The sequence below is a fragment of the Protopterus annectens genome, chromosome 11.part0, assembly GCF_019279795.1.
Source record: "Protopterus annectens isolate FY-2018-M chromosome 11.part0, PAN1.0, whole genome shotgun sequence".
In the NCBI taxonomy this organism is placed as follows: Eukaryota; Metazoa; Chordata; order Ceratodontiformes; family Protopteridae; genus Protopterus; species Protopterus annectens.
In genome coordinates this window covers 440,951,418-440,972,425 of record NC_056745.1, presented here as the reverse complement: position 1 = coordinate 440,972,425, position 21,008 = coordinate 440,951,418, and the positions used below count along the sequence as shown (strand labels likewise).

Sequence of the window (21,008 nt, the reverse complement as noted above, 5' to 3'; positions counted from 1 at the left end):
TGTCCAATCCAGGACAAAACAACTGGCTAGTTTCCAAAAGCTTTCACTTCCACCCAGGCCTTCACCCTGACTGCTGATTGGTCAGCCATGTGGAGGGAAATCAGCAGCCAGAATGAAGATGTCTTCTGTACTTTCTTGCCATCTCATGAAGGAGTAGCTCACTGACTTCACAGGACTAGCAGATTACCTTCTGCTTTGATTCTGGCAGAGAAGACCCCAGTGGGAAAACCTTCCTCACAGACTATTGCCATTTTAAGAAAAAATAATTGCTATTTTAAACAGGGCTTTTTAGCAGTATTTCCCCTTTAAGAAACCTGGCATCTTTCTACTATTTGAAATTTCCCATCAGGGACTATTGTTTTTAGCTCTAAGCTATTTTGGGTCCGTATTGTGAGAAAATGTACTGCTTAAGTAAACTTTCTGTAATTAGGAAGTGTTTCGTTTGGGTTGGAACTTTTACAGGGTATACTAGTGCTTGTGTTCACTGTATGATAGTTTGCTTCTTTTTTTCCTGTCAGATTGAATTTTGAAATGGGGGGTTTCCTGACAAGAATTTAGTGTGCTGCTTTTGCATAGCTGTGTTTGAGGACTGTTTGTGAGTGAAAAGTGGAAGTGTGCTCCTTATGAACAATATTTAACAACTTACCTTCCGACCGACTCGTTCTAGTGAAGCTTACTGCAGTTGAAACATTTTCCATGGTCACAGCATGATACTTACCCTGTTCCAACTGTTCCATTTCCTGCTGTACCGAAAAGAAGAAAATAGCTAAAAAAGAGCCCTTGCCTACTCTGCAGGCTCAGTCAATGCCTCAGCTGATGGTGAATGACTCTGCAGTGGCCATTAGTTGTTCTTATCCAGCTTCCTCTGCTGTAGTCCTTTCAGCCACCTTGAACCAGAAATCCTTACAAGAAAATGTCAGCAGAGATATTCCTGAAGAGGACACGTCAGAGGATTTTGACATAGAGGGACAGGGCTTCTTCTGCAGATTCCCAAACCCATATCTCTGATTCAGAGGAAACTTGATCCACACAGCCTCCTTTAGAGGAATTTTCCTTTTCTTAAACAATATCGAGGATGAATGAGGTGTTTTATGGGAGCTAAAGAGATGATATAATGTGTTACAAGTAGATATGTCCCATTCCACTCCCATTCCTTCAATAATGTTAGCCTTGGCGGGTGTATTTAATGCTGCTAGTAACAATCCTGGTTCTCAACCTTCAGTTTTCAAAAGTAAGACAGATTTTACAAAGATTTCCAAACTAGCCAGCATTTTGTTTCCCCACCTCAGGTCTGATCCTGTGGCTATATCCACAGCTTTACAAATTGAGAACAGACTCTTCTGTCTTCCAATCATTCTGCTGTGAGCAAAGAAGAAAAGGTATTCAAAAAATTGGATAAGCAAATATTTTATTCTTCCTGTTTGGTGTATAGAATTCTTAACAATCAGACTCGTGGAAATGTGCTCTTTTTTGTGCAGGCAGATTGAGAATATTATCTACTACACTTCCTCCTGAAGGCAGTTCCTATCTGAATTCTGTTGTTTCTAACATTTCTCAAAACATGTTTTAAGGAGTGGGTATGATTGTGCAGATACTGTGTATAGGACCACTGCTTCTGCTACAGTGTTGAGGAGATAGGCCTGAGTACATAATCAAACTTTTCTTATGAGGAAAGTCTAAAATTTAAAATTCAGCTTTAGCCAAGGAGGTTTGTTTAGTCCATCTCCTACTTAGGTACTTAAACAATTTGATGAAGGGGGGGACGAGAATATAGGTAATTTCCAGGATTTTTCATTCCCCCTCTTACAAATCTCCTAAAGCCACTTTCCTATCTAAAAAATACAATCTCTGCCTTTTCAAGCCAAACAAGGAACCAAAAAGAGATGGGATGGCAGGAGGAGAACAACGAGAAACAAGGAACTTTTCCAAAAAAATCGACAATCTAATACTTCAGAATAACTACACCTGCATTCCTCCCACCCAACCCCATCTCTTAAAATCTATCCCAGAAACTGGCTTTGCACATTCCCCTTTGGCAACATACTGTTTCAGACTCTTGGGTGTTAGACATGGTTCAGGAGGGATACAGTTGACACTGGATACAAATATCTCCTTTTAGGACAGTTTTTCTTCAGCACTTACACATCCTAAGAGTTGTAGAACCAGTGTAAATAAATCAAGGGGGCAAAGACTTCCTTCCAGAATGTTTCTGGTGTCATAGATACATAGGTGTTTACTAGGTTAATAACCACAAGGGCCTTTTTAAGCCTAGCCATGCATCCCAAGTCTCTGACAAGTTCTGATACCCTTGGTAAGTGTAAGCATGGGCCTGGGAGATGCACCATTTACAGGTTACCTGTGTCCATTAGAGACATAGTTGCCAAACCAGGGATGAATTTCTGGTTTCCAATCCAATTGTCCAAGTTGCACTTGAATTGGATTAAGGAGGAACTCTGCTTCACATGGATGGGGAGTCTGTTCCATAGATGGAGTAGTCTCTGGGATACATGCCTGTCTCTCCAGCAGGACCTGTTTATATCACAGGCAAGGTTTAAGTCTTTAGAATGGGTAATTCTGGTGCTGTTTGTTTTGTGGATGTGCAGGAAGTCCATCAGAGTGAGGTCTGACAATAGCCTGCATGCCAGGCATAGATCTCCCCTCAAAAGCCTGTAGGAAACAGAATACAGGGATAGGGCCTTGAGGCGATCTGCATAGGATATTTTACTTATACCTGTATTCTTTTACTGAGGAACCTCTGTGGACATTCCAATTGTTTGATATGCCTGGTCAGGTACATAGCAAACGGGGCACTGTACTCAGTGATAGGTCTGATGAATGCCAAAGACAGTGGAACAATGACTTCCTTGGACTTAGATGCCATTCCTTTAATTATAAGTTGCGTAACATAAAATTATTTCCTCACCACTGTAGACATGTGATGGTCAAAGGCTAGATTACCATCTATGTGTGTCCCTAAGTCCCTGACTGCTGGGTCAATTCTAAGAGGTGTGTTGTCAATATGATAGTTACCAGGGATGGATGACTTCCCAAAGGATACTATTATGCATTTCTTGGCATTTAGTGTCAGTCCACAGCTCTGACACCAGTTGTTTGTCTGTGTCGGCCCCTCCTGGAGAACATTTATGTCAGTGTGAGATTCAATGACAGCTCCTAATTCATAGGCTCATAGATTAGTACTAGGCTAACTGCCCTTGTGAGCCATTTTTTTAAGCTTAGCCAATTATCCATTGTAAGACTCAAACCATGCACCTTGTGTTTATAAGGCAAACCCCTTGACAATTAGGCCACCCTCCCAATCATCTGCAAATCTAGTCAGCCAGAGACCACTGACATAAGCCTTGACTTCTGAGAAGTAAAAGCCAAAAGGGAGTGGTCCAAGGACTGATCCATGAGGGGCTCTATTTGTGACTGGCCTCTTTGTAGAGGTGGACTCCCCAATTCTAACTTTCTGGGTCCTGTCTGTGAGCCAGCTGGCTATCCACTGGGTGACATATGGGTTTGTACCTAACTTCTCGAGTTTGTCAACAATGCCTGAGTGGGGTATTGTGTCAAATGCCTTGGCCAGGTCAAGTTAGGTAGTATGAATGGTTTTGCCCTCAACCATTGCTTTGGTGACCTTCTCAAAGAAGTCCACCACCAGCTTGAGTAGGCATGATCTGCCCTTGATGAAACCAAACTGGGTTGGGTCTAGTGTCTGGAGGTTTACTATATCTCTATTGATCATTTCCATGATAATTCTTTCCATGGCTTTACATATAAGACTAATGAGACTTATGGGTCTATAGTTTCCAAGGTCTGTAGATGGCTCACCTTTGTGCAGAGGGATGACTGTTGCCTTTCTCCATTCATGAGGCATGAAGCCAGTTTGGAGGCTACATTTAAATAGTAATTCCAGAGGCCCTGACAGGTCATGTTTCATGCTATTTAGAAGGCATCCTGGGATATTGTCTGGGCCCATTGATGCAGTCTTCTTGGTCTTAGAGAGAGCATTAAGGACTTGTTCCCTAGTGCTAGTAGGGAGAGTTATATTTGATGATATTTCCTGAGGGAAGGTTGAGGGGGAAAAAGGGGGAAGTTGGAGCTGAACTTATTAGCCAGGAGGTTTGCTATATCTTCTGGCTCAGTATAGGTGGCTCTATTTACAATGAGCTCTGCACATAATTGTGTGTTGCTTTTGAGGTTGCAGACATAGCTAAAGAATGTTTTGTGGTTGCCCTTGGCCTGGGAGGCCAAACGTACCTCAAATCTGGCTTTGGTAGACTTTTTGCCCTCTGAGTTGTTTGTTTAGTTTGATGAGAGTGCTTTTTATCTTGCTGGGTGCTGCATCTCCTAATTTTTGCCATGATTTTCTTCCTCCTGTTACACAGCCTATTGATTTTGTGATTCCACCAGGGTGGCTTGTTTTTTGAATTAGTTCTGTACTTCTTCCTGGTGGGTACAGCTGCCTCTATGCAGCTATTAACATGCTTGTGCAGTTTTCAAGTGAACATCTTGAATGAGCGGTCTCCCGTCATTTGCATGTGAAAAGTCACCAAGACTGCTGTCAGCTGACATTTCCCTGAGGCTGTGGGATACTGGGTGGGTAGTAACTTGCTTCAATCTTGCATCTCTTATCCTTTGCGCTACAGCTTGCGCTACAGCTGCAGATGTATGTATTTTTATAATGGTGAATACTGAATGTGTTTGGGGTTTCCCATCATACAAGACTAGTCTTTCCAGGCTGTCTCAGACACCTTTTAGCAAAATAATTTTCTGACACAGGAGACATTGAATTTTTATCTGGAATTTTTTCAGAGCTCCTCAAATCAGTCTCAGACATCATCCAGAAAGTATCTCAGGATCCTGAGGTTCATGGCCTCTCAGATTCTCTAGATTCAATGGTTTCTAATGAAACACATGGACCCAGCATTTGCATCCTCTGGAATTTCAGATTCCAATATTGGACCATCAAAAAAATTACACTGTTGAAAACTACAGATAAAAGGAAATCCAGGTCTCCCCCTTTCTGCTTTATCTCCAAGCAAATCTGTAATTACAGATGCTTTAGATTTTGACTGTGGGACAGTTTCTATGGGTGTAAAAGTGCAAAACCTGTGGAACTCCTCAGGTAGACCAAAGCACAGCAATGTCTAAGATATTGGGCTGTGGTCCATGCCTTAAAATATCTTCCTCTATAGTCCCCTGGACCCCTTCAGGTGATTACAGACAATGCCAGAGTGATCATGTAGTACATAAAAAAGCAAGAGGACAGCAGGTCATATCCCCTGTGCAGGCTGGTTATGGTGGCTTAGAAGCATACCTCTCAACTGTACTGAATTCCTCGGAATTTCCCAGTTTTGAGGCTAAAATAATGGGGTGCCTTGAACTCCTGAGTGACCCCTTGAAATCACAATTTTTTTCTCTCAATCACACACATCCCAAGTGCCTTTTCATCTACCATTTTTTATTACATTTTATCAGTAGTAATAATGAAAGTTTTCAAAATACATCAAAATATAAGCCACGTTTTATACATATGGAACTTAACAAATCAAATGTAGAAAAACAAACACAAAGCAGTCTGCACCCCCTCTAAGCAGTGCAGTGTTGTTTGTAATTTCTGCAGGGGTGTCTGCTTTTACACCAAATAGTACTGAGGGTTCACAGCAAACAACTCCAAGCATCGGCAATTATTTGGACACTGGACTGTGTACCAGCTGGTATTTCTGCAATGCATATGGTAGCGTCATAGCACCTTGTGTGACATAACCCCAAGGAACTTTCAGCCACCAAATATTATTTCAGTAAACTTTACATAAAACCAAGATAATGGAGCAAAGCTGGAAACCCCAAACACATTCAGTATTCACCATTATAAAAATACATAAGTGTGCAGCTGTAGCACAAAGGATAAGAGATGCAAGATCGAAGCACGTTACTACCCACCCAGTATCCCACAGCCCCAGGGAAATGTCAGCTGACAGCAGTCTTGGTGACTTTTCACATGCAAATGATGGGAGACTGCTCATTCAAAATGTTCACTTGAAAACTGGTTATGTATGACTTCTAAGCAGCAAACTGTTATTGCGATTGCTTTACTCACCCATATTGACATGAATGCCCTGCGTAGATTAGAAACCTCGCTGATGTAAAGTAATTAATAATGGACCCTGGAAATAGAAACATAAACTATAACGGTCAGTCATTCAGTGCCATGTTTTCTTAATCTGAATGTATGATAAAATATGCATGAAACCTAACATAACAAGTATCATTAATTTGCACTTCATTCACTTTCCAAGTTTTTTCCCGTAACCATAATTTCAAGTACCAGTTCATTTTGCTTGCCTAAGTGTTAGTATGACTATCTATAACATTGGCTTTTTTAATCACATGCAACTTTAACATCATGTTAAGGTTATAACAGTTAATTTAATTTCCAGTCATACTGTTTTATAACCATTATAAAACAGTATAATTGGAAATTAACTGTTTACAAAGATTCATGAAAACAGCAGCAACACATTTAAACAAATCTCTCAAGACTGCTGCTTGGCATACTTTGTTGCATATAATAAGCGGCCGTGTGTCATATGTTCTTGGTGACAGCTCACTTTAAAAAAGGTTTGGCATCAGAGATGCTGTTAGCACATGGGTGATATAATCAAGATCTTGAACCAATTGAGTACTAAATTAAATATACACCCAATTCACCAGTTCAAAACCAAAATTCAAGTAACACAACAAATTCATACCATGAGGCAGAAACCACATAGATGTCAGGAGGTGTAAATCATCATTTTTCTTTTATTCACCTTCTGGTACCTTGGCCTTTCGCCTTCAAGCAATAATTCACAGTAAGAAAAGCCTCCTTGTATACAAACCAGATACCACAATAATTGATTAAGTGCATCAATCAAAACAATTAACCATGTGCAAACTCTCTAAATAAACTTAAAGGTGCTACTACATTAAAGTTACATAACTATATATACATAAGTGCATTTTCAGTACCTATTTCATTACTTTAATGGCACTTGTATTACATATAGTAAAAAAATATAATATATAAATACACATCTATATATACAATCTCGAAGACATCCATCATACTTCAACAGGAATACTATCTTAAAAACATATTATTCCATAATTTATAATAATTTGCTGTGTTTCTTGAACCGATTGAGTACTACCAAGGTGCTGCTAAGGCTGGGTGGCTCAAGTTAAATGAAGAGCCCCTGAAGGACGTATTATTTTGAAAGCAAGTCTTGTCATATTTTTGTGATCGTTTTTGGATGCAGTTCTTGCATTTTAAACATAGCACTTTAACTATAATTTTTTTTTTTTGCTGTGGAGTTTGCAAAATGTCAGAGATATGCACATTTTCCTCAAAGGTTTTACAGTAGTTGGTCCTTATTCTCTCTCTTTTTTCCCATAACAAAATCTACTCTTTTTTTTTTCTTTTCAGCTTTTAACCCCCCCCCCCCCCATCTCCAAAATGTTTCAGGAGTAAGCCTGTTTGTAACTTGCAAGATAATTGCAAATGTATTTTTGTGACCGTAATTACAGACATTTTTGAGGAATTGCAGCATATTGTTTTTATAATTTTTTTTTTATAAATAAGCCTGTGCACCATACCTCTTGGCGCAAGAACTGTTTACAAAGGCACATCGGGGTAGATCTTAAGTATTTCTCTTATAAGCTTAGAACATTGATAATATATTTTGAATTAGCATGTATTTTCTGATGGACATAAAGTATAAAACTCGAACGACTACAAGAGTAACTTCAATCCTCAATAATTTGCCAAAAAAACACAAATTTAATTTGGAACAGATGAAAAATGTGAGAAATTCTGCAAAATTCCTCGCAGCATGAACTTTGTCACTGAGAGGTATGCCTAGGATAACTGTTGCATTTCCCGTGTCCTTTTCATGTTCTTCTCTGAGAACTCCCAGATTAACAGTCATTAATTTAACTCTTGTTTGCAGTCTTTCTTCTACAGTAGATCTTTCATACCCTGCAAATATTTGCGTATAGATTACTATATTGCTCAATAGATCTCTCTTGATCAGAATTCTAATTGTTTCCTCCAAGTCTTTCTTTCTTTCTTTCAGTTTTCTCTAATACATTTTCTTCAGTGTAATGTACAATTTATTAATCTCCTGCCTAACTTTATAATACACAAATCAACTCACTACATTCACTAATTTTTATTATTTTCCCCTTGTCCCAAATACTGTCTTTCCTCTAATTCCTCCTTATGGTATCCCATAATTCCATTGGAGATGTAGGGTTACATAATTGTGTATGCAAATGTTATGTTAATAAGCATCCTGATTTTTGGCCGGTTGTACCTACTTTTCTTGGGCCTTTGTCCACATTTTTGATGTTTCCAGGGTGAGAGGTATGCTTGGGAGGTAGCTCTTCAGCACTCCTTAACCCTCCAAGTCCAGGCATCTTACATCGTTCATAGCAAAACATAGTGGCTGACAAGCTGATTAGGACCAATAAAATAGAAATTGAATGACTGAGACTGTCTTCCAGGAATTGCTCCATTTGTGAGGAACACCTCAAGTAGATCTGTTTGTCTCCTTCCAAAACAGACAACCAAAAAAGTCCTGCTCTAGGACTCTCTGCAAACATATCTGGAAAACAGATGCCTTTTCATTTCCATAGTCAGGAATGTTCTTCTGGGCCTTTCCACAGATATCTATGGTAATTCTGAAAATTCAGGATGACTCCCTGAAGATCACTGTGGTGACTTCCTTTTGAGTGAGGCAGCAATGGCTCCCCCTTCCTGTGGAACTGTCCAAGGGCAATTACCACAAGCTTCCTCACAAACTGGACTTACTCATATAAGACAGAGGGAGTTTAATGCTCCCTGGTGTCAAACACTTTCAGGTGTCTGAATGATTCTATTCTAATTCCTTTTAAGCACCTCTTTCCAGAGGATATGTTGTAGATACTAAATGAGGTAAGGAAACCTGCTACTAGGAAATCTTACAATAGCAAATGGAAATGATTATATTGTTGGTGCCTAGCCAATAACCAGGGTCCTGTCAGGGATTATGTACCACTGATGCTTAAGTATTTAAGTAAGCTGCTAGCCTGTGGCTTCCCTTATATGTCTGTCAAGGTACAGCTTGTGGACATTTTATTATGTCTGCCCATGAATCCTCCACTTTCTTCTATGTTTTTAGTAAAACCATTTCTTTAGGATGTTTTACAGCTGTGATCTCTTTGTAAACAGGTTGCTCCTTCCTGGGATCTTAACTTTGTGTTGGAAAAGTTAACCATGTTTCCAGACATTGTTTGAATTTGCTCATCAAGCAGACTTGAGGTCCATTAAATAGAAAAGTGTTCTTGTCGCTCTGACATTTGCAAAAAAAGAGCATCCGAGTTGCAAGCTCTCGGTGGTTCATTAACCCTCTCTGACCTTCATAGAGATATCCCATTAAGAATCAAATCCCTCATTCATGCCAAGGTTGTTTCAGAATTTCCTTCCAATCAAAGCCATCAGTCTCCCAGTGTTATTTCCGGATACTCATAACCAGGGGGAAAGGATACAACATACTTTGCACACACATAAGCAGCTCAGGTACTATCTTGGCAGAACTAAGTCCTTTATAATAGCATATCAGCTATTTGTTTCTTATGCTAGGACAAAGAAAGGACAACCCATGTCAATATAGTCTCAGATGGTTGTCCACAGCTATTGCATTTTATTATTCCCACCATGCTAAACTATTTCCCGGCAGTATGAAGTCTCATTTTACTAGAGCTTTGGCTTCTTTGATGGAATCTAGTCATGTTCTAGAGGCAGCTACATGGTCCTCTAATCATACTTTTATAAAGCAGTACAAGCTAGATTTTTTCATAGATCCAGGTCAGGCTTTGCTATGACCATTCTCCAGGGGATCCTGGATCCTTATCCTGTCTCTTCCCAGGTTAGATAGGCTTTGGTAATCAGTACAGTTGTGTAAGTTGCACTTACCCTTAACAATAGATGCTTGAATTCTACTGCTGCACCCACCTGCCATCCTCCTACCTTTGAATACAGTTATTTGTAGGGATATAAAAATATTTTTTATTTTATGTTTTAGTACTTCATGATGAGTCTTCTCCTTTTCAGTTTTTGGAAAATGGGATGATGCACTTTGGATCTTTATGCCAAGACTGCCTATCTAGCCTGAACTGTAGCATAGTTTAGGTCAAATGAAAAAAAGCCAGAAGCATAGTTAAGAACACTACTAGTTTCTCCTTGTTTGACCTTCCCTGGGTCTGGAGAAATAAGGCACAGTAGACTTATTTAGATCTAAAACCTTTATTGATAGATGGATGACCACAATTTTCAGCAATAGTGACTTTAAAAAAAGTAACAGTGATTTAAGAAGTTACAGTGTTAAAGTCTCTACTTTATTCATTTTGCAGAGGGGCACAGAGTACCCTCAGTCTAACTTGTTGGATGGAGCGATCCAGGGTCATGGAAGTTCTTAATAGATTAATGTGAGCCATCTAAATTAGCATGTATATAATTAATGACCAACTAAGAGTTTTAAACCATTTCCTAGCTAGCTCGGAGTACAATTTACACAGAGACCTCCCTTTAAACAATCTGTATATTGTAAATATTTTGTGGTTAGTTTTTTTTATAAACTATAAATTCCATCAGAGCGCAATTTGGGTTGTGACTTTGTACCCCGGATCATACACCGAGCTTTACTGTATATAGTATAACAAACCCATTTGCTTTAATAAGGTTAACATTAAAAATTGAAAATTGCAAACCACCTGTGTGTTATCTGTCCAAAAATCAAAGGAAACATTACCTGTGCTATTCCAGCCTGCTTTTACAAGGTCTTGCAATTTATTTCCCTATTATGTGAGTGCTTAAGCTGTGAAAGCTTCCTCAAATACTTCCTATCCAGAAAAAAATCTTACAGAATAATTTGGTTTCTATAATGTAACGGTTGCTCCTTGCTGATTTTAAAACCTCTGACCATATTAATCTAGCTCCCTTTCAGACCTCTGAGTAGTATACATACAGGAGTTTAAATCAGTACCAGAGAATTACAAAACGCTACAGAAAATTGAGAATTTTATTGCAAAATAGTTCTTTTGTGTAAATGACCAGATATGCATTTACTCTAGCGTAGCTCCTTTAATTTGTTTTAAATACTTCCCAGCATGCCCATTTTCTCCTTCTGTTTTTCCACCCCACCAACCCTCCTTCTCTTCTCCACATCGCTGATTTCTTCCAGTATTTTCATTGTCTTCTCTATTTGTGGAGCATCATCTGTTTTGCAAGTTGTCATTATTATCTTTCTGGAGACTGGTGGCAAGAGCTCTATCACCCTAATATTTGTGGGCTGTCACTACCCTCTGGATACCAGCTCAAAAGCTTGTCCTTTTCCTTTAGCTCTAGATTTTCTCTTGGGATTTTCTTCATCATATGCTTTAGATCTTGTTTAAATTGGTACACTTCCATACATTTGTTTCATTTCCATACATTGTTCAGTTTTGCATCTCCAGCAATTACTGTTGACGTCTAGGGATATTTTACTTAACCTATCTGGGGTATATAAGTATTAATAAAGACACTTCCCACCAAAGATTCTAAACTTCAAGGACTATGTAACTTGAAAGAGTATGTGAAAGTTTCCAACTATCCCTCTTGTGTCAGTTGTTGCCCTAGTGTTTTTATCCATCCTTCTTTTACCTCAATCAGAATTATTGCATTTTGGTTCAGTAGCCCTCCCTCTAATCCTCAAATTCTTCTTCTTTCACTAGAACTCTCCATCTTTGCTTCTTTTATTTTTTCCTCTCTCTGCTATCTTTTCTCTTTCTACTCTCTCTGAAGTTATGTATTTGCTTAAAGTGGTTCCACTCTATAACCATATCTTGGTATATTATCTGATTCAAAAAAGTGCACATTGTTGTCCTTTGCAACAACTCAGAGACAACTTCATGTTTCTTCCCCCGACCCCCATTTATCCCTATTTGGGGTTTGTAAGGTGTGATGTTCTTTGACTGTAAACCAGTTTTATCAGAAACCAGGTGACCCCTCTTCCTCCTCTTCAGTCTCTCACAACAGATGCTTCAGATATGGCATGGAGACTGGCTTCAAAAAGATATGTGGAGCAAACAAGATGGACAAAAGCACATAAATGTCAGAGATGTTGGGCAGTAATAAATACTTTGTAAGTCCTAAATCATTTCAGGTCTCCAGGATGCAACATTTTACAGACAACACCACAGTGATCTACATGGACAAATGGGGGGGGGGGGGGGGGGTAATGACCAGATCTTACCTTCTTTGCAGACTTGCTTTGCTAGTCTATGTGGTAGCAACTCAGCTCATTTTTATTCTTCAGGCTTCATACATTCTGTCAGAGCAAAACACTGTAGTAGTCAAGCTAAGCAGGACTATGACAGACTCTCGCAAATAAAAAACATCGCCCTGGGGTAAGCTAAGCAGGACTACGACAGACTCTCGCAAATAAACAACATCACCCTGGGGTAAGCTAAGCAGGACTATGACAGACTCTCGCAAATAAACAACATCGCCCTGGGGTCATCAGGAATTGATCTAGCTATTGGCAACACCTCAAGTAGATTTGCTTGCTTCCTTTCAGGCATAGCCAGCCTTAGGCATAGGCCATCTAGGGTGCCGCTCTAGCAGGGCCACTTTTCCAGTATTTATTTGGTGTAGGTAGACCTGGATGGTAACACTGGGTGATGTGGTGGGGGGCGCCGTGGAGCTCTTTTGCCTAGGGCACCAGTTGACCTAAGGCCGCTCCTGCTTTCAGGACATATCACTAAATAAATTCTGCTTCAGGATTCCTTGCAACTAGGCCAGGAAGACAGATACTTTCTCATTCCCATAAATGGGAATGTTCCCATATGCTTTTCCACCTTTTTCACTAATATCCAAAGTTTGAATAAAGATCAAAAAGGACATTCCAAAGATTGTGGTCATTTTCTCCTTTTGGCTCAGGTAATAATGGTTCTTTCTCTTTCTGAAACTGTCCAAGGGCAATTACAAGCTTCAGAATGGATTTACTCACACAAGACAGGAGCTGTTGATGCACACTGTCCAGTAAGCTCATCAATTTAGTGTCTGGAGTATTCAATTTTGAAACCTTTTTGGAACATTATTTCTGAGGACATGCAGCAGGTACTGAAGGAGGCTAAAACGCTTGCTGATAAGTAATTATAATGGGCAAGTGGAAAAGAATTTCTAGTTGGAACCAGTTCAAGAGCCAGGACTCTGTTAAGGTTCAGCTGTGTGTGGTTCTTGAATATTTGTGAGGGCTCCTAACTTTTGTCCTTTCTTTTTCCACTTATCAAGGTTCACTTGTTGGCTATTTCTGCTTACCTGCACTTGGATCCCCTCCTTTCTAACCATCCTCAAGTCAAGCAGTTTATGAAATGGGGTTTTACAAATCTGATCAGCTAGAAACACGTTGCTCCTCCTTGGGATCCTAACTTTGTGCTTGAAAATCTTATTCTTTTTCCATATGAACCAGCTTATCAGGCTGAATTAAGGTTCTTAACATGGAAGACTGTTTTACTCATTGCACTGACTTCAGACTGGAAGGTATCTGAGATGCAGGCACTTAGAACCCTACTTCATTTTCTACAATGACATAATTCTTTGAGAACTAATTCCTCTCTTATACTTAAAATGGTCCCAGAGTTTACCTTGAGGCAGTCTATCAATCTCTCTCTGTTTTTTTTTTTTCTTGATCCCAAATAGAAGGGAAAAACAATTTATTTTTCTCTGTATGTCCACAGGCAACACATACTTCCGAAAGAAAACCCAGTCATTCCAGAAAGCTGATCTGTTTGCCTCCGGTGAGGATAAAAGGAACGTTCAACCAGTGTCAAAGCAGGCTGTTACTAGATAGCTGGTTTATGCTATTTCCTTTTGTTATTCTCACCCTAATAAGACTCTATGGGCCATTCCACCAGGGCTTTGGCTTCTTCAGTGGCTTTCTGGAAAGGTGTGGACTCTGGAAGTACATACTTTTACAAAACAGTACAGCCCAAATTCTTTTTCCAGGTCCATAGTAAGCTTAGCTAGAACCATTCTCCAGGGGCTCTTGCATTCTTTATTTATTCCTCCTCCATGCTTTTCAGTTTGTAAGCTATGGTAATGTATCCATATAGCTTAGGCCAATGAAATGGTGATCTAATGTTGAGCATAATATAGCTGTGCAAGTAAACTTACCATAACAGCAGATGTTCTAATAGACATTGTTTTTCAATTGCCAGTACTTGGTTGTATATACCCTTGTATATATAATTATTTCATTTCCAGGCATTTTTTTTTCCTTTTAGGACTATTGCTTCTATTCTTGAGTGCATAAAGGGCACCCTTAAGCTTTGAAAATATGGCTGTGGGGGAAATCAGGGAGTAAGACCCATATAGCATAGGCTACTGCAACAGTTTTCTATTAGAACATCTACTGTTATGGTAAGTCTTCTTACACAGCTGTACTTTCTCTAGTTTGCTGGAAGAAATCATTTGCATTCCATACTCATTGTATGCCCACAATTACACTGTACAAATTGCTTGTTAACACACTCTTTAATTAGTTTTTTTTATTTAAAAATACATTTTCATCACTTTGCTTCTTTATTTATATATTCTCATGTCATATTGCTTTTTTTTAGAATCATGTCAGGATGAGGTTCTGCTATGCAGATTTCTTGTATCCTCATCACTATTTTTGATGCTGGGTGTCCTGAAACTATTACATACTTGGACCAATCTCATCACCAGCTGTTGTGTCTGTACTAACGCAGTTATAGTACTGACTATGGTCTGGGTGACCAAAGTTCAGTTAGTGACCTTGTCACTTGAAGGTGAAACAGGAAGGGTAGGAGTGCCTATCCTGGAGAGCCAGAGTGTCCTGGGCAGAGCTTGCTGATTCCTGGCACAGGCTGAAGCTCAGACTGTCACACTGGGGCATATAAGAGGGCAATGGTGGAATACGTCTCTAATGATCTGGGGCAAGCATGCCCTAAAACCACTCCCCAGTGCCTGCCCAACCTAACATAGAGAGGTCAGCATAGTTGGAGGTGTCAGAACATTCCCAGCAAGGAGCAGCAGTATGATGGCACCTCACCTGTCTCATCTTGCTGTGCAGTGCCTGCTGGTACCGCCCCTGTAGTCTGCCATAGAGTGGCATATTTCACATGCAGGTGCTCTGCCAACAGGTGAACCTTGCCAGAATAGGCTAGGCTGAGAAATCACCAAGATTTTGGAAGCTGCAGAGGTTGGGAAACTGTGATCGGGTATTGAAAAAGTTAAAAGTCAGCAGTGGTAGTGGGAAACCCAAAACAAGTAAAAAAAGATCTTACTGTAACATTAACTCATAAATATGTGCATTATCAGTATATGAGGACCACTTGATTGCCAAGCAAAATTGCCTTTCACTAAGCAAACATTTTTTAACTGTATATTTTCCTATGCAATGAAAACAATTTGTTTCAGCATTTCCATTTGAGTTTCTATAGCATCTTTCATTGCAAAATTTATTGTCTTCAGAATTTTACATTTATTAAAATGTTGTGTGATTTTTTTAACATTAAAGTTCTTATCTGCTTCTAACTTTACTTGCAGGAAAACAGAGGAAGTTTCCGTGACTTAATAGATCCTAAGTATCTGCGTACAACTTTACAAATATGGCTGATATGGTAAATGAATTATTTTAGGCATTTGTTTGGGTGTATTTTCATTATGTCATTCTCCCTTTTAAGAACTGTTTATTTAGTACAATAATTTTATTTTCCTATTTTAGGAGGCAAGACATTTCTCATCTTTAGTACTGATACATGGTCTCAATGTTTTGTGTCAACATTACAAAATTTTGTTAAAATTGCTAAGTTGTCATCTATTTCGGTTATTTATATTTGCAATGTGTACTTTCATTGTTGACCTGTACTCTATAATTTTCTTGTGGTATAATGTTTGTTTTTCATATTGTTGGAGCTTTTCTCCCCGGGCTTCTGCTGAAAATGGACCTGTGTCCAATCGGACTTTCCCAGTAAACAAATGTTAAATAAATACAATAAATAAATAAATTACAGTACAGCTGTGTGTCAATAACAAATCAAATGTGACTAACCAATTTATAGACTTTAAATGGACATTGTTACTAATAGACGTCTGCAGTGTGTTAAATTTGTTATATTAATTCATTTATACCAAGCTATAGTCCATTTCTTTTCTGGTACATGGATAAAAAAAAATCAACATTAAAATAAGTCAGATTTAGCCACTGTCATGCTAGGTGAAGTCTTCATAAAATGGAAATTAGGAACAGAAGTTTGTTCTTTTTCTAGTAACAATCACTTGGCTTCTTATTGCTGTGCTTATTTTATGCTGTATAAATATGCCACAGATTATAAAATAAATAATTGTCCACTGAGGTTAATTTATTTTGATGTAGGCTAAAAGGCTAAGTAACATCTAAATGTTCGTTAAGGCTATTTGGCAGTACCTTGTGCATTAACTGTATGGTTAGCCCACAATAGCCAACTTTTATCCAGTATATTTCATACTGCTGCTTAGAAAAGACGGCACTGTGAGCTGTCATATAGACAACAGATTAATCCTTTGAGCCATTATTACATTTTTTAGTTATTTCATGGAATTTGTAATCCTAGCAGGGGAAGAACATGTGAACACAAAGGTGTTTAATATTACTCTTTACCCATCAAATCACTAATGAAAACTAGCAGTTATTATCTTCTACTTCCCCTTTTTCCTCTCAAGTACAAAGGTCTTTTCCCTTAATAATATTGCAAAAACTGATTCAGTCAGACAATTGAAAATGGGACACTTTTGAGTAGCTGTTTTCACGTGACACCTGAGTGAAGAATACAGTTTCCTTGGGATGTCACTTATAGGATGCAATAAGCATATCACTTCTGGTATTAGAACTACTCAGTCTAGTGATCAAAACACATGTAGCTCAGTTCTACAGTTATGTTTGAATCTGCTGTGATGATAGGAGTTACTGCCAGCCCAGCTAGATGGAATTTTGTGAATAATGTCATATGTGAATATCATACTGATTTATACAAGATGCTTGTATTACAAATGTATTAGAAATGTATGTCATGTGTATATCAAATTGATTTGTAAAGATGTTTGTGTTGAAAAGGTATTTGTAAAGTCATTGTGCTTGAAATGTATCCACAGTGTGCCCTACTTGAGAAAACAAAAATGTACATGCCTTATTGTAACCATTTAAATGTATTTGTCTAAACAGAAGAAACTGGAAGGTTAACTTCAGTCCAGCAAACCTTAAAATATATCTGAAATTAAATCACTTTACTAGCTAGGCCATAAAGATGCTGTCATTTTAATGCAACCTGAGACAAGGAAACTTTCTGTACTGTCTTTGGGGTAAAGTAATTACTACTCTGGAAGCATGGAGATATGAAATTGTTTTATGACTTCCAGCACCTGCCACAGATCTGAGCAAAAGCCCTTGTGTGTTTATTTTTACAGGTTGGTGCTAAATCCTGCCAGCTTCCAGTGATGAAAGTTTGTATGGGAACCACAAGTCACATGACCAGAGGTAATGTCATTCTGTAAGCTTTCTCAGAAGTAATATTTTAGATATTATTTTGAGAAGCTTCTTAGTGAGGCTGAACAGTCTCTATTCTGCCTTGGGCCTGACAACAAGAAGGACCATTCACTACATCATCTGCCTTGCTCTATTAAGTAAGTAGGGAATAGTGATTCTCTTAGATTGTCAGAAATATAGTGGAGATTAGTTTAGATATTTTTCTTTTTGTCTGAGCCTGTCCAATGTTATTTTAAATATTTCCTGTAATTCTGAACTCTGATGTCACTGTGAATATATATATATATGGATTCACTTTATAACCTCGAAATGCTGAAATATTGAATTTCAGTATCTCGAGACTATAAAACTGAATCCACAAAACACCGACAAACAAAAACCGCAAAACCACATAACCGAAAACACTGCACACACTACACTAAACATACAACACAACACCCACATCACAACATAAACAAAAAAAACACACATACATAACTCACACCCCCCCTACTTATATATACTAACTCCGAGATTGCACAAACACAACACAAAAGCTCACTCACACACACACATTCTCCAATCCCTCACACACACTCTAACTCCCACTCAAAACCCTTACAAAACACTCACTTACCTGACATAACACCTACATCCACACACGGCACCGCTCACAACCAAAACACAAACCTGGACATTACATAGCGCAACTTCATAACCGCGAATTCGACATATATTCGACATATGTGAAATTCGCGATCATGAACATTCGCTATTTCAAACATTCGACTTTATAGCTTCGAGATACTGAAATTCGACATTTCAGTATTTTGATGTTATAAAGTGAACCTATATATATATATATATATATATATATATATATATATATATATATATATATATACTTAGTATTTTATTATTCTTTTATTTCACTGTGGCTAGTCTTTGTACAGATATTTAAGTTGTGATAGTATTTGCATATTTATTTGGTGACACTATGTGGGCTACTCCTAATATCCTTGCTCTTGGTCAAACTACCATTTATATTAATATTAATTTCACTCAGTATGTTGGGTACCCTTGGAATAGCCTTAAGGTAGTTGGCAGGAGTGTCTGGTGGCAGTCATAACTACCTTATAGTCTGGGCAGAAGAGGACATAACTAGTAAACCTGTGCCAGCCCCATACCCGTGTGTGTGTGTGTGTGTGTGTGTGTGTGTGTGTGTGTGTGCGTGTGTGTGTGTGTAAATCAAACCTCCTAAAGTGTGTGTGCCAACTACAGGAAGCACTGGTTGGACAAAGAGGGTGCTGGAGGTCTTGGCTTGGACACTCAGCTGAGATCTCAAATCTCCTTATGTTCTGACTGAAGAGTGCTTCTCAAACAATCTGGAAATATATCGCTGATAAGTATATTTCTTGGCACTTTAACTTTTCAGAGTTCTGCATTATCTTATTTTTTGCCTGACTTAATTATTTTATATATTTGCTGACATTGCTTGCAGTTTCTGATCTGTTCTGAAACTGCTTTTATCCCTACCACCCACCCTATTCCTGTGGTGTTACAGTTGGTGGCTTTGCAGTTGCCCACCCCACTGTAAATTTGATCTGGGACACTTCTGCCAGTCTGGTGTTCATTCTACCTGATAGAGAAAGAACATTTGATAAGGCCAACCCACTTAGGTTCTTAACCTTGAATTATCTTCTGCTCCTCCTTCCTCCCTTTGCATTTACTAACAAAAAAAATCTCCTTGTTTTCTGACTGAGTGTGCTTCTCAGCTGATAAGTATATTTTTTGGCACTTTTTAACTGTTCAGAGTTGAATAAAACAACAATTGAATTTAGTTCAGAATACATTTTAAATAAATCGCATTTTTGTAAACTGCATTTACTTTAATACTGCTACACACTCAACTGTGCTAGCTTGCACTGCACTTGAATTGTTTTTAGTGCTGTTTTAGCTGCTTTCTGGAAAAATAAATTCTAAGCTTGTTTCCTGCCTTTCCTGTAACTAGTCTAGTCCAGATATAGATTTGCTGTATCCAGGACTGTTGGTAAGCTTCTGAGCCCCCCCCAAACCTTTCTGTGTTGGAGGGAAGCCTTGTAGCTTATCAGTGGGAGGGATAATTACTAGGTAGCCTATCTACCACAAGAGGAGTAGTTTCTGGCCCATAAATTGTAGTTTGCTGGCCGTTGGGGCAGTTTTTCCATCTCTTTCAACTTTCTGGTTTAAAAGCCCCCATTTGCGCTTGTTTCCTGCCTTTCCTGTAACTAGTCTAGTCCAGATACAGATTTGCTGTATCCAGGACTGTAGGTATGCTTCTGACCTCCCTCCAAGCCTTTCTGTGTTGGAAGGAAATCTTGTAGTTTATCAGTGGGAGTGGTAAGCACTAGGTAGCCCATCTATCACAAAAGGAGTGGATTCTGGCCCAGAAATTGTAGTTTATTGGCCGTTCAGGCAGTTTTTCCATCTCTTTCAATTTTCTGGTTTAAAAGCTCGCGTTTGCGCTTGTTTTCCATCTTTCCTGTAACTAGTCTAGTCCAGATTTGCTGTATCCAGGACTGTTTGTAAGCTTCTGTGTGGTGCCAAAGTCTGCTCTTCAATTTATCCCTTAGATCTGCTAGTTCTCACCTCTCCTGCACTTTTACTAGCTTATTAGTTTAGCACTCTACCAGACTTCTTGTAGCAATTATTGTAGGTTCATAGGTAGGCACTAGGCTATTGGCCCACAAAAGTGCTACCGGCACTAAATGTTCTATAAGGAAACAGCTCCAGTACTTATTATTAATGCCCACCCCTCCAGGCTTGTCTAAAGATCAGTTCCCTGTGCTTTCTCCTATTAACCTGGTGAACTTGGGCATCCTGAGGCAATGCAGGAACTGCCTCATGTACACTGACAACCCTCTCCTCTTACCTCCCAACACTCAGACTTGTGAGAGATGCAGTCATATATCCAAATTGGAAGCTACGCACTCTCCAGCCAAGCTGGTCAAGAGGAGAAGGTCAACACTTGCACCACACCACATGGAACACATAGCCCTCTAGAACACACACTAGCACTGTCTTTACTTAAAAACACAAACCACACACCCACCTTCATTGAGGCTCTCAAAAAAAAATCTAGCCAAACAGCAGAGACCTCCACAACACAACACTACTCATGAGACACATAACTCCTCCTAAACAGTGTGCCACTCAACCAAAGCCCTTAAGGCAAAACAGCATCCCCACACACTAGTCATAGGTGACTCAACAATGAGGCACTCTGATTTACAACTCACTAGGCTGAATAAGGAGAAAGTAACAGTCATCTACCTCTCAGGCACCAGGATCCGCCACATAATGCATGCACTCAGGTCCCTCAACAACAGGTACAAATATGACTCTGTCATTGTACATGTGGGTGTGAATGACCTAAGA

The 21,008-nt window shown here is 39.0% G+C and overlaps 1 protein-coding gene across 1 annotated transcript in view; it reads left to right on the top strand.

Moving 5' to 3' along the window:
• SVOPL (SVOP like) overlaps positions 1 to 21,008 on the top strand; it is a 716,183-nt gene that overhangs the window by 437,517 nt on the left and 257,658 nt on the right. The window contains exon 10 of the mRNA XM_044087938.1: positions 15,638 to 15,711. Within this exon, the coding sequence (XP_043943873.1) occupies positions 15,638 to 15,711 (74 nt within the window). The remainder of the gene's footprint in view (positions 1 to 15,637; positions 15,712 to 21,008) is intronic.